Here is a 14,023-nt window from a genome sequence, read left to right on the forward strand (position 1 = left end):
GCCATCCAGTTACTGAAGAGTCTGGCCCTCTCCTCTGTGACTTTAGGGAGCAGGACTGTGCTCCAACCCTTCTAGGTGCTATGATCTATCCATTTTCAGAAGCAATGCTCCACTTAACTGAGAAACTGAGAAACTTAAAATAAAATTTTTAAACGTGAGGAAGGAACACAAGACTGTAAAGAATTGTTTCATTAGGAAAAAAAAACAGAAGAGAACAGAGGGAGAAACAGGACTGCTACTGATTTCTGGTTCATTATTTGTTGAACGATGATTTATTAAGCACTTGCTATAGGAAGGGCCATGTGACTCTTAGGGGAATAAACAGACTATAAAGCAATCCTTGATCTTAAGAAGTTTATACTTGTGGAAGAAATAATAATAGTGATAATAATAGCCAACACTTGTACAGCACTTTCTATGTGCCAGGTACCATGCTAAGCACTTTACAGTTATTTTCTCACCCTCCTGACAACCCTAGAAGGAAGGTGCTATTATGATCCTCATTTTACACAGAGGAAACTGAGGTTTACAAAGGTTAAGTGTCACACAGGCTAGTAAGTGTAAGAGGACAGGTTGGAAGCCAGGTGTTTTTTACTCCACTGTGCCACCTACCTGCCCTATAAGTCCCAGAGTACCACTGTGACCCTGTCCGTGGTTATGGATGTGATCCTGCATTTCTGAGGGCTAAGCTGATAGAATGTAAATTCTGCCAAGTCCTACCAAGCTGGAAAGACTCACAAATTGTCCTGGAAATTCTGTACTTGCTTTCTCCAGAAGCAGCCCAACTAGGGACAGAGAGACTAATCACCAGTTTCTAGACACTCCTGTCTATTTAACAGTAAATTCTCTGTTCATGGCAACCCACGAAACAAAGAAAAAAGCAAAGTGGTCCTCAGCCCCCTTCCAATTCAGAAGGAAAGTAGTGGCGTGGTAGAAAAGGGGGCAGAGGGAGCTAAAAATCAGACTTCTTAGACTAGCTACAGACACTAGTATTCAAAACATTGGATAGTTGTTAAACGGAGCAACGGAATTCTCTAAATCTTGATATTCCTACTCTAGATGAAATCAGAAGATGGGAGGAGGCTGTAACTGCCTGGCTCATAGGTTCTCTTGAAGAGGCAAATAAAGCTAGTGATATTGGTTTGATCATGTGTACAAAAGCAAAATGTCCCATAATTTAATGGAACAGTTAGTCATCTTGTATTGAAGTACATATTTATATAAATACATACAAGTATTTTTAAAAGACTACCAAGTTGCAACTTACAGATGAACACCTGTTGCAGAGGTAGGGAAGTCACATGACAAACTTGTTTTAGTATATTACAGGAGGTAGTATTCCCACAATAGTTTAAGTATGAGGTAATTGGGGAATAAATTAGGGGTTGATGAAATGGAAAGGGAGTAAGAATCACTGACAGAGGAACTTAAAGGATTTGGTGATTGATTGGCTGGGGTGAAAGGGAGAGAAGCAAGGAAATGAAAGAAAGGGAAAGCTGGTGAGTGAAAAATCTTGGTATCTTAGATTCTTATGTCAGAGGTTCTTTTTTTTTTTTTTTTAAAGCAATTGGGGTTAAGTAACTTGCTCAAGGTTACACGGCCAGTTATTTCTGGGTGTGGTGCTGAGTATCTGAGCCTGGGATTCGATCCAGGTCATCCCAACACTGGAGCCAGTGCTCTTACTCGCTGAGCCACCTGGCCGCCCCATATGTCAGAGGTTCTTAACCCGGGTTCCATGTACTCCTTTTTAAAAATACTGTTATAACTGTATTTCAATATAACTGGTTTTGCATGTAATCCTGGGTATTTTATTTTATGCATTTAAAAACATTTTTATGGGAAGGGGGGATCCATAGGCTTTACCAGACTGCTATAGGGGGTCCATGCCAACCACAAAAGTTAAGACCCCCTGCTCTACACAAAGACATCATTAGGAGAATGGGAGATGACAAAGGGGTCAAACTTTCACCTTATTAGGCACAAGGTGTCCGAAAGAACTTTGACTAAAATAACTTCCAAGAACCAGAATGAGGCTTGAGCATAAGTGGCCTACTTGGCTTGATGTTATTGGCTTTTGTCACTTTCCTTTTGTGACTATTGTATCCATATTTGGGGATGTTAGTTCAGTTTCCTGTTCTCCATTTACATTATGTTAGATTTTCAATTTTATATAGAATTTTCCATATTAGATACACATGCCTCTTATGTAAGAACTATTTTAAAAAAAGGTAACAGGGGCGGCTAGGTGGTGCAGTAAGTAAAGCACCGGCCCCAGAGTCAGGAGGACCTGAGTTCGGTTCCGGCCTCAGACACTTGACACACAAAAAAACTAGCCGTGTAACCTTGGGCAAGTTACTTAACCCCAACTGCCCTCCAAAAGGCAAAAAAAAAAAAAGATAACACAAATCTAGCAAGTAAAATTAATTTTCCTTGGTTTTTCTTTAAAATTTCTTTTCTTACCAGTGGCCCCAAAAGCATCCAAACATTCCAAAGGTTTTCGTTCCTCAGCCAACACAGCCAGCGTAGAGAATATAAGTTGCCTGGAAGAAAGTTTCAACGTTTGAAATAATTTTATTTCTTCAAGAGCTCCTTTACTGCTTTAAAAAGCCCTCAGGATAATCAATCTTTGTGAGTACGGACCTCAGAGAGCATCTGATTTGACACACCCTTCAATAGGAATCCCTTCTACACAGATAATCCCTGACAAATGCTTTTCTAGCCTTCATCGGAAGACTTCAAACAGTGGAGGACCAACTATACTCCAGAGTAGCCTACTCTATTTTTGGTCAGTGCGAGTATTTACGAAGTTTTTGCTTATACTGGATCAACATTTCTCTCTCTCTGAAACTTCTACCCATGTTCTAAGTTCTGTTCTTTGGGCCAAGTAGAAGTAGTCAAATTTTTTTTTATGTGTTACAAATTCTTGAGATGTTATTATGAATCCCCTAAAGTTTTTCTTTATTGGGCTAAACATTCTAAATGATATGAACAAGGCCCTTGACACCTTGGTTGGAACACAGCCTTTGAACACTGCAGTTTTCTAATGTCCTTCCTAAAATGTATCAGCCAAAACTACACACTACTCTAGGTACAGTCTGATCAAGGGACAGAAAAGGGGAATACCATTTCCTTAATCCTGTAGACTAATTGACCCCAAATGCAGCCCAAGAATGCCTTTCATTTCTGGTCAACATACCAAGTCCTCTGTAATCTTCAATTTCTCTATACCTACTGGCTCCTTACCTACTACATACAAATACAACCATATCTTCCCAAACCTTAAAAAAAAAAAAAAAGCCCATTAGACTTGCCACCTCTTCAAGCTACAGTCTGTTAAGTTCCCCTCCTTTTTACAACCAAACTCTTAGAAAAAGCTGTCAGCACTAATTAGCTCCAGAGCTGTGCTTTAGGAAAAACACTTTGGTGGCTGTGTGGAGGATGGATTGGAGTGAGAGAAACTTAAAGTAGGGAGATAGGTGAGAGATGATGACTCTGTAAGCAGAAAGGAAAGGACAGATGCAAAATGGTGTAAAGGTAAACAGCAAGTTTTGACAGATGATTGAATGTGTGGTTAGGGAACAACAGGAGTCAAAGAGGGCAGCGAGGTGGTACAATGGATAGGGTAACAGGCCTGGTGTCAGGAAGACTCATCTTCCTGAGTTCAAATCTGACCTTGGACACTCCTGGCTGTGTGATCCTGGGCAAGTCACTTAGCGTTATTTGCCTCATTTTCTCATCTGTAAAACAAGCTGGAGGAAAAAAATGGCAAACCACTCTAGTATCTGCCAAGAAAACCCCATGAAGAATTGGAGACAACTGTGTACTGACTGAACTGAACAAGGGATCAAAGATGATCCTAAAGTTGTGAAACTTGGGCAACTGGAAGGATAGTGGGACCCCTGATGCTAAAAAGGAAGTGTAGAGGAGTGTGATTTTGGAGGGGAAGTTAACATAGTAAGACATGATGAAAATCACAACCTAGCCATGTCTGCTCTGTGAAGCACTGTCCCCATCCAAACAAAAAGAGAGGGAGATGGGGCTCTTGTTTACTGGTCACTGCTTGGAGCACAGAACCCATTTTCTGAGGAGCGCTTAGCAGAGTCACAAAAGAGCAGGGGTGGGAAGCTAGGAGAGCAGAATTTCCCCAAACGCACTTGTGTATCTTACACACCTGGACAGCACTGGGATTGTAACTACTGAGAAGGGATACATGAAATGAGGAGCTGGAACAATGGAGCAGGAGGGTGGTGGAGGATAAGGGCAGGTGTGGTTGTGTTGGAGGTAATCATGGAGATAAGCCCCATGACTATCTTCATCAGGGAGAGTGAAATGTAAACTCATCTTCCCATCCTAACATTAATGGCTCACATGACCCCCCTGGGGGCAGGTTAGAGCTCCCACTTTTGGAGATCACTGCTCTACTTTTTCTGGGTGGCCTCCCCTGGGTTTAATTATCATCTCTATACACATGATCCCATGACCACTCCTGGATTCTTTACTGATATTCACATAACACCAGTTGTCTATTAGAGATTCTGAATAAATTAATGGTAGGCATATTAAACATGTCCATTGTTCTTCCTCCCAAACTCACCTTCTTTGTAATGTCCTTATTTTGTCAAAGGAACAGACATCCTTTCAGTAACCCAGATTTCTGATCTCAGTCATCTTTGATTCCTTAATTTCCCTTTACCTCACATTTCAATTCAATCTCCATATTTTGTAAACTCTTTATCTCTTGGACCTATGCCCTTCTCTCCCCTAACATGGTCTTCATCAGCTCTCATCGTAATTACTGCCACATTACACAAGCCATTGAACTGGGTTCTTCATTCAAGTTCTTCCCTTTTCTAATCCACATTCCATACAGCTGCCCAAGTGATACTTCTACCGTGTTTCCCCGATAATAAGACCTATCCCGAAAATAAGCCCTCCCCTTACTGTGTAAGATTCCTCTAAAATAAGCCCTCCCCCGAAAATAAGCCCTATTGAGATTGCTACTGTAGGGAAGGTGATCCCCTGCGCTACACGGTACATTACGGTACCCTCTTTATGCACCGTCCCCCCCCCCGGGTGAAACGCATGCCACACTCCAAACTGCATCCAATCAGAGCTGCAGCAGTGAGCGCGTCATCCTGTTCTTCCCCAGTGATTTGCTTGCTGGCGCCATTGAGAGCAGTGCCGCGGAGGAGAGCTGAGGCAGGACAACATAAAAACCCGGTATGTAAGCGGGAGTGAGGGGGCATGATGGAGGATAAAAAGGGCATGATGGAGGAAAAAAGAAGAACTCAGGGGGCATGATGGAGTGAAAAGAAGGACTAATGGTCATAATTTTATTATTCTGTCTGTTTTGACCCCCAGACATGAGTACAAAAAGGAAGAGCTATACTGTTGAGTATAAGAAAGCAATTGTAGAGGAGTCACATGGCAAGAATCTTGCAGTTTTCTGTAAAGAAAAACTTTTGGATCTTCGAATGGTCAGAAAATGGAGAGCAGATTATAATAACCTCAATCAACAGGTGGATGAGGGAAAAGGGAAAAAGCACAGGTCTGGATCAGGTCGGCAGCCCTTATATCCTGACTTGGAGATCCTCATTGGTGAATGGATTGCTGACAGGAGAGCAAAGGCCTTGGTTGTGCGCAGGGCTGATATTCAAGCATTTGCCCTTTCAATGGCACCAGAGTTTGAAATGGTCTCAGAAGGATTCAAAGCATCACAACACTGGTTGGACGGTTTCCTTCAATGGTATGAACTGTCCCTAAGAAGATCAACAACACTGTTGAAGCTGGAAGATGCTGAAGTTATTAAACGTGCACTTGCATTCAAGTCCTTTATTGATAGGATCGACATTTCCAAGTACCAAACCTGCAATATGATTTCTATGGATGAAACTGCAGTGTTTATGGGACAAGGATCTCAAACAACAATTCATCACAGGGGTGCAACATCAATCTACATTCCCACCACTGGCTACCAGTATGAAAGTGCACGGGTCACCTGTGTTTTGGCAATTCATTTGGATGGAAAGAAAGCCACACCTCTAATCATCAGTAAGGGTAAGAAAGATAAGATTGACCGTGTATCTGGCATTTACGTTCTTGAAACTGAAAAAGCCTGGTGTACACAAGCTGTTATAAGAAAGTGGGTTGATTTAATGCTGCCACTTGTTATGTGAGGTAACCAAAGAGGTCTGATAGTCTGGGATTCAGCCAGCACTTACCGCGCTAAAGAAACGAAGAACTTCCTTGCAGAGAGAAGAATAGATCAAGTAATGATTCCTGCAGGAATGACTGCCTATCTCCAGACCCTTGATATTGCAATAAAGAAGCCATTCAAGGACCATTTGCGCATGGAAGTCAATGACTACATTGAAAATAGAATGGAAAGAAATCAGCGTGGAAACTTTGTGAAGCCCTGTCTGCAAGAAGTCGTGACTTGGGTGAAGAAGTCATGGGATAAAATTACTGACAGCTGTGTCACCAAGGCACTACGAGCAGGTTACCTGGACAAGACATATTCATTTAAAGAGAGCTATATTGCTGGACATGACAGACCGGGTCCACTTCTTCTGAAGGAAATGGAGGTGCAAGACATCCAGGACGGAATTCACGGTATGGACACTTATGATGATGTTGTTGAAGAAGATGACATGATCATTATTGAATAAAGGTACATTTTTTTGTTCACATTTACCTGTTTATTAAAATTGCTGTCAATGTTCATTAAAATAAGCCCTCCCCTGAAAATAAGCCCTCTGGTGTTTTTCTGTCAAAAAAAAAAAAAATAAGACAGTATCTTATTATCGGGGAAACACAGTAAAGCACTGCTCTATAACTGGGCCACTTACTTGCTCACTAAGTTCTAGCAGTTCCTATTACCTCTAGGATTAAGTATATTAAAAATACACATAAGGGGCAGCTAGGTGGTGCAGTGAATAGAGCACAGGCCCTGGAGTCAGAAGGACCTGAGTTCAAATCCGGTCTCAGACACTTAACACACTGGCTGTTTGACCTTGGGCAAGTCAGTTAATCCCAACTGCCCTACCACTCCAAAAAAAAAAAAAAAAAGCAAAAAAACCCCCCACAAAGTACAAATGAAATAATTTTGAGGTGAAGTCTAAATACTGTTTGGCATTAGAAGACCTTTATAACTTAACTCTAACTTACCTTTGGAGTCTTATTGTGCATTATTCTCCTTCATGTACTATATAGTAGCCACAACGATGTCTTCACATGTGGCACCACATCTCCTGTCTCTGTTTATCAGGCTGTCCCTTGCCTGGAATACTGCCCCTCCTCACCCCTGCCTCTTAAGAGTCGTCGTATCGTTCAAAGATCAGACCAAACACTGCCTCCTAAGAAACATGAGGTCTTTCTTGAACTCTTCAGCTGTTAAACCTTCCCCTCAAATTAATTTCATATGTATTTGTGAATATATTTAATCTGTTTACATCTGTTCTTGTTACCCCCTATTGAAAGTAAGCTCCTTGAGTGCAGAGACTGTTTGACTTGTTTTGTATCCTGAAGGTCCAGCATAATATAGACACTTCTCTTAGATATTATATAATACAAATAGCTGCCATGTATTCATGGAGTTCATTTTTTGAATACATGTGTACTTCAGTAATTGTGTAATTAACACAGAAAACAGAGGGTCAATCTAGATAGCATATTTCTATTACTGTACTCTAAGATTACACTCCCTGAATTTTGTGGTTGCTACAATACAATCATTGACTTCTTTTAAACTTACAAAGAATGAAGAGGGAGGAGAACCAAGATGGCCGAGAAAAGCCAGGAAGTTGCTTGAACTCTCCCAAGTTTCCCTTAGAAACAATGTTAAATTAAGTGGGAGTGACAGAACCCACAAAAAGACAGATGGAAACAATTTTCCAGCTTTTAAGATAACTTAGGACTTCAGGAAAGGTCTGTCTGATTTGGGTAAAGGAGGCGCACAGCTAGCACAGATGGTGTCACAGATGGCAAAAGTCAGTGAGAAGCTCTTAGCCACAACAAAGATCAACAACCAAGGGCCCTTGGACCTGGCTTACCAGGACAGTTTTATGAGGCCTCCAGCCACAGTGCAGGAGGCAAACTGCCAGTCCCAAACACCCTCTGCCCCTCCCCAACCTACCCCCTCCACACCCCACACAATAGCTGGGACTAGGCTCACCCATCCCAGGGTAATTGGTAAGACGCAAGCCCTGGGCGGCTCCCAGTGCAGAAAGCCAGTGACCAGTGACCTCAGCACAGGATGCTTGGGATAGTGCCTGCTGTGCCCCAAGAGGAGGGCTCAACTTTAAAATTAATGAAATATACTAAAAAACGAGCAAAAACCAGAAAAGGGTCCTGACCACATGTGAAACTACTATAGTGACAGGGAAGATCAAAACAAAAACTGAGATGAGGACATCAATATCAAAATGCCTACATGTGGGCAGGCTGGGTAGGCGCGGCGGTGGTGTGGCGGCCTGAGCGGGAAGGCGTGGCGGCAGCGGCATGGTGGTCGCAGGCCGGGTAGGCACGGTGGCAGACGCGGGCCGGGAAGGGGCCTGATCAACTCCGAGGGCAAGTCTTCCCACCAACCACAAGGTCCACTACCAGGCCTATCACCAAAGGGCTGGGACTGTAAAGAGCAAGGTAAGAAGCAAAGACAGGGGCCCCTATACTGGACAGCAAACACTCCTGGGGCTACCACATCATAGCACAGAAATCTTTTTTTTAAAAAAAGCCCCTTTCAGGACCTCTAAAGAGGAGGATGACAGAGTGAACCCCACCTGCTCCAAACCCCCACTCTGACCCTGAAAATATAGTAACTATTGTCCAGGGCAAAACCCTCTACAGTAAAGGCTTGGGATCCTAGAGGAAGGGCGTGGTTAGGACCCTGCCTCAAAATGGGTAGAAAGCAGACTACAAAGACAAAGACCCTAGAGTCCTACTATCCTCAGAGGGAGGAACCAACCTCAGAGGGAGACAATGTGGACTCCACACCCACAGCTGAAACTTCAACAGGGAATGGATCCCAAGCACAGAAGGCTCTCCTAGATGAGATCAAAAGGAACTTTGAAAGCAAAATGAGAGAGATAAAAGAGAAAATGAATAATTCTCTCAAAACAAAAATAGCAGAATTCGAAAAGCATTATAATGAGGAAAACCTCTCTAAAAAGAAAAGTGTATGATATGGAAAAGGAGCTTCAAAAATTAACCAAGGAAAATGATTTGCTAAGAACCAGAATTAAACAAATGGAAACAAATAACTCTATGAGGAACCAAGAAGTAGCCAAGCAAAACAACAAAAATGAAAAATTAGAAAAAGAGGTAAAATACCTCAAAGAAAAAATAACTGACCTGGAAAACAGATCCAGGAGAGATAATCTGAGAATCATAGGCCTACCAGAAAATTATGATGAAAAAATGAGCCTGGACAACATTCTCCAAAAGCTCGTTAAGGAAAACTGCCCTGAAATACTTGAACCTGAGGGGAAAATAGAAATCGACAGAATCCACCGGACACCTGCTGTAAGAGATCCCAAACTGAAAAATCCTCGAAATGTTGTGGCCAAACTCCAGAACTACCAGATAAAAGAGAAAATACTTCAAGCGGCCAGAAACAAACAATTCAGATATCGAGGGTCCACAGTGAGGATTGCACAGGATTTGTCAGCCTCCACACTGAAAGATCGGAGGCAGTGGAATACAATTTTCAGGAAGGCAAAACAGCTTGGATTACAACCAAGGATCACATACCCAGCGAGACTGAGCATATTCTTCCAGGCAAAGAGATGGTCATTCAATGATCTAACAGAGTTCCAGACCTTCTTGATAAAAAAGCCAGAACTCAATGGAAAATTCAACCTCCAATTACGAGAAGCAACAGTGACTTAGAAAGGTAAACAAGGAGAACACACATCATTTTAGAGGGAAAGAGGGGAGGGAGAGGAGCTTCGCATGAGATCTGTTCCTGTCATTCTTGATGCGAAGAAAAAATAGCATACCTCATTAAGTATAACAATATCCTACAGGTAGTAGGAGGGGGAAAGGGTTACAAAAGGGGGGTGGGAGTGGTTTGTAGAGAGGGAAGTAGTAAGGGGAAAAGGGGAGTAAAAGGGAACACTGAGGGAGGCGGTGGTCAAAAGGAAAACTATTAAGGGGGGGAAGGGAGAAGGGAGGAAAAATATTAACATTAACAGGGGCAGGAATAGGATAAGGGGAAAGAAACAGATAACAATCAGAACTGTAAATGTGAATGGAATGAACTCTCCTATAAAACGGAGACGGATAGCAGAATGGATTAGAAATCATAATCCTACAATATGCTGTTTACAAGAAACACATCTGAAACAGAGGGATACACACAAAGTAAAGGTAAAAGGTTGGAGTAAAATATATCATGCCTCAGCTAAAGTAAAAAAGCAGGGGTAGCAATCCTTATCTCAGATAAAGCAAATGCAAAAATTGACCTAATTAAAAGCGATAAGGAAGGAAACTATATCCTGTTAAAAGGCACCATCGAGAATGAAGCAATATCACTACTTAACATATATGCACCAAGTGGTGTAGCTTCCAAATTCCTAGAGGTGTAGCTAAAGGAATTAGAGGAAGAAACAGATAGCAAAACTATACTAGTGGGAGACCTTAATCTCCCCCTATCTGAACTTGATAAATCCAACCTCAAAATAAACAAGAAAGAAGTTAAGGAGGTGAACAGGATTTTAGAGAGGATAGGTATGATAGATCTCTGGAGAAAACTGAATGGGGATAAAAAGGAATATACTTTCTTCTCAGCGGTTCATGGAACATACTCAAAAATTGACCATGTTCTAGGGCATAAAAACCTCACAATTCTATGCAGTAAGGCAGAAATATTAAACGCATCGTTCTCAGATCATGATGCAATAAAAATTATATGCAATAAAGGGCCAGGGAAAGACAGACTAAAAACTAACTGGAAATTAAACAATTTAATCCTAAAGAATGAGTGGGTCAAACAAGAAATTATAGAAACAATCAGTAATTTCATTCAAGAGAATGATAATAATGAGACAACATACCAAAATCTGTGGGATGCATTAAAGGCAGTTCTTAGGGGAAGTTTTATATCCCTGAGTGCATATGTGATTAAATTAGAGAAAAGGGAGCTCAACGAATTGGGCATGCAATTAAAAAACCTAGAAAAAGAACAAATTCAAAATCCCCAATTAAATACTAAACTAGAAATATTGAAGACTAAAGGAGAGATTAATAAAATCGAAATTAAGAAAAATATTGAACTAATAAATAAAACCAAGAGCTGGTTTTATGAAAAAACCAACAAAATTGATAGACCCTTAGTCAATATGATAAAAAAAAAAGAAAGAAGAAAACCAAATTATGAGTATCAAAAATGAAAAGGGTGAATCTACCTCCAATGAAGAGGAAATCAAAACAATAATTAGGAATTATTTTTCCCAATTGTATGCACATAAATTTGACAATCTTAGGGAAATGGATGAGTATTTAGAAACATACAAGTTGCCCAGATTAACTGAAGAGGAAGTAAATTACTTAAATAATCCCATCTCAGAAAAAGAAATTGAACAAGCCATCAGTCACCTCCCTAGGAAAAAATCTCCAGAGCCAGATGGATTCACTAGTGAATTCTATCAAACATTTAAAGAACAATTGATTCCAATACTCTACAAATTATTTGGGAAAATTAGTGAAGGAGTCCTACCAAATTCTTTTTATGACACAAATATGGTACTGATACCTAAATAGGAAGAGATAAAACAGAGAAAGAAAATTATAGACCAATCTCCCTCATGAATATAGATGCAAAAATTCTAAATAAAATACTAGCCAAAAGACTACAGCAACTTATCTCAAGAATAATACACTTTGATCAGGTAGGATTTATTCCAGGAATGCAAGGATGGTTTAATATTAGGAAAACCATCAGTATAATTGACCATATCAACAATAAAACTAGCAGAAACCACATGATCATCTCAATAGATGCAGAAAAGGCTTTTGACAAAATACAACATCCATTCCTATTAAAAACATTAGAAAGTATAGGAATAAATGGAGCCTTCCTTAAAATAATAGGTAGCATATATTTAAAGCCATCAGCAAGTATTATATGTAATGGGGAGAAGCTGGAAGCATTTCCCATAAGATCAGGGGTGAAACAAGGGTGTCCACTATCACCCCTCTTATTCAATCTGGTACTAGAAATGTTAGCAGTAGCAATTAGAGAAGAAAAAGAAATCAAAGGAATCAAGTTAGGCAAAGAAGAGACCAAGCTATCACTCTTCGCAGATGATATGATGATATACTTAGAGAATCCTAGAGAATCAAGTAAAAAACTGCTTGAGACAATAAATAAATTTGACAAAGTTGCAGGATATAAAATAAACCCACATAAATCCTCGGCATTCCTATATATTTCCAATGAAATTCAACAGCAAGAAGTAGAAAGAGAAATCCCATTTAAAGTTACTGTAGACATTATAAAATATTTGGGAATCTACCTGCCAAAACAAACCCAGGAGCTGTATGATCATAACTACAAAACACTTTTCACACAAATAAAGTCAGATCTAACTAATTGGAAAAATAGCAATTGCTCATGGCTGGGTCAAGCTAATATAATAAAAATGACAATTTTACCTAAATTAAGTTATATATTTAGTGCCATACCAATTAATTTACCAAAAAACTACTTTATAGAGTTAGAAAAAATAGTAACAAAATTCATCTGGAAGAATAAACGGTCCAGAATATCAAGGGAATTATTGAAAAAAAAATGCTAGGGAAGGTGGACTAGCTTTACCAGATTTCAATCTGTACTATAAAGCAGCAGTCATCAAAACTACCTGGTACTGGCTTAGAAATAGAGAAGTGGATCAATGGAATAGATTAGGCACACAAGATTCAGAAGTTAACGACTACAGTAATGTATTGTTTGATAAACCCCCAGACCCTGGTTTTTGGGATAAGAACTCACTGTTTGACAAAAACTGCTGGGAAAACTGTATGGCAGAAACTGGACATAGACCATTATCTAACACCATATACCAAAATCAAGTCTAAATGGGTTCATGATCTAGGTATAAAGGTTGATACTGTAAGCAGTCTGCTAAAACAAGGAATAGTTTACCTATCAGACTTGTGGAGAGGGAATGACTTTATGACGAAACAGGAATTAGAGAACATTATAAAATGTGAAATGGATAATTTTGACTACATGAAATTGAAAAGTTTCTGTACAAATAAAGCCAATGTAACCAAGATTAAGAGGGAGGTGGGAAATTGGGAAAGAATCTTTACAACCTATGTCTCTGACAAAGGACTCATCTCTAAAATATACAGAGAACTGAGTCAAATGTATAAGAATACAAGTCATTCCCCAATTGATAAATGGTCAAAGGATATGAACAGGCAGTTTTCAGAGAAAGAAATTAAAGCTATCTATAAGTACATGAAGAAATGCTCTAATTCACTATTGATTAGAGAAATGCAAATCAAAACAACTCTGAGGTACCACATCTCACCAGTCAGATTGGCTAAGATGACAAAACAGGAAAATGACAAATGCTGGAGAGGATGTGGGCAAACTGGAACACTAATGCATTGTTGGTGGAGTTGTGAACTGATCCAGCCTTTCTGGAGAGCAATCTGGAACTATGCCCAAAGGGCTATAAATACTTTCATACCCTTTGATCCAGCAATACCACTCCTAGGGTTATATCCCAAAGAGATTATAGAAATGGGAGAAAGACCCATATGTACAAAAATGTTTATAGCAGTTCTTTTTGTTGTGGCAAAGAATTGGAAATTAAGGGGGTGCCCATCAATTGGGGAATGGCTGAACAAGTTGTGGTATATGCATGTTATGGAATACTATTGCACCATAAGAAATGGGGAGCAGGCGGTCTTCATATTTACCTGGAGAGGCTTAAAAGAACTGATGCTGAGTGAGAAGAGTAGAACCAGGAGGAATTTGTACACAATTACAGACACAACGTATGTGTGATGACCA

At 40.1% G+C, this 14,023-nt stretch overlaps 1 protein-coding gene across 3 annotated transcripts in view; it reads right to left on the reverse strand.

The window, feature by feature from the left end:
• The window catches only part of TRMT1L (tRNA methyltransferase 1 like), a 60,845-nt gene that overhangs the window by 16,686 nt on the left and 30,136 nt on the right, over positions 1-14,023 (reverse strand). For all 3 annotated transcript variants that reach the window (XM_069074425.1, XM_069074424.1, XM_069074423.1), the window contains one exon: positions 2,461-2,540. In XM_069074425.1, coding sequence (XP_068930526.1) covers positions 2,461-2,540 — 80 coding nt within the window. The remainder of the gene's footprint in view (positions 1-2,460; positions 2,541-14,023) is intronic.

Source organism: Petaurus breviceps, unplaced genomic scaffold (genome assembly GCF_028583685.1).
Source record: "Petaurus breviceps papuanus isolate PSGF00001 unplaced genomic scaffold, PetGlider_PUasm1.0 90895, whole genome shotgun sequence".
NCBI lineage: Eukaryota > Metazoa > Chordata > Mammalia > Diprotodontia > Petauridae > Petaurus > Petaurus breviceps.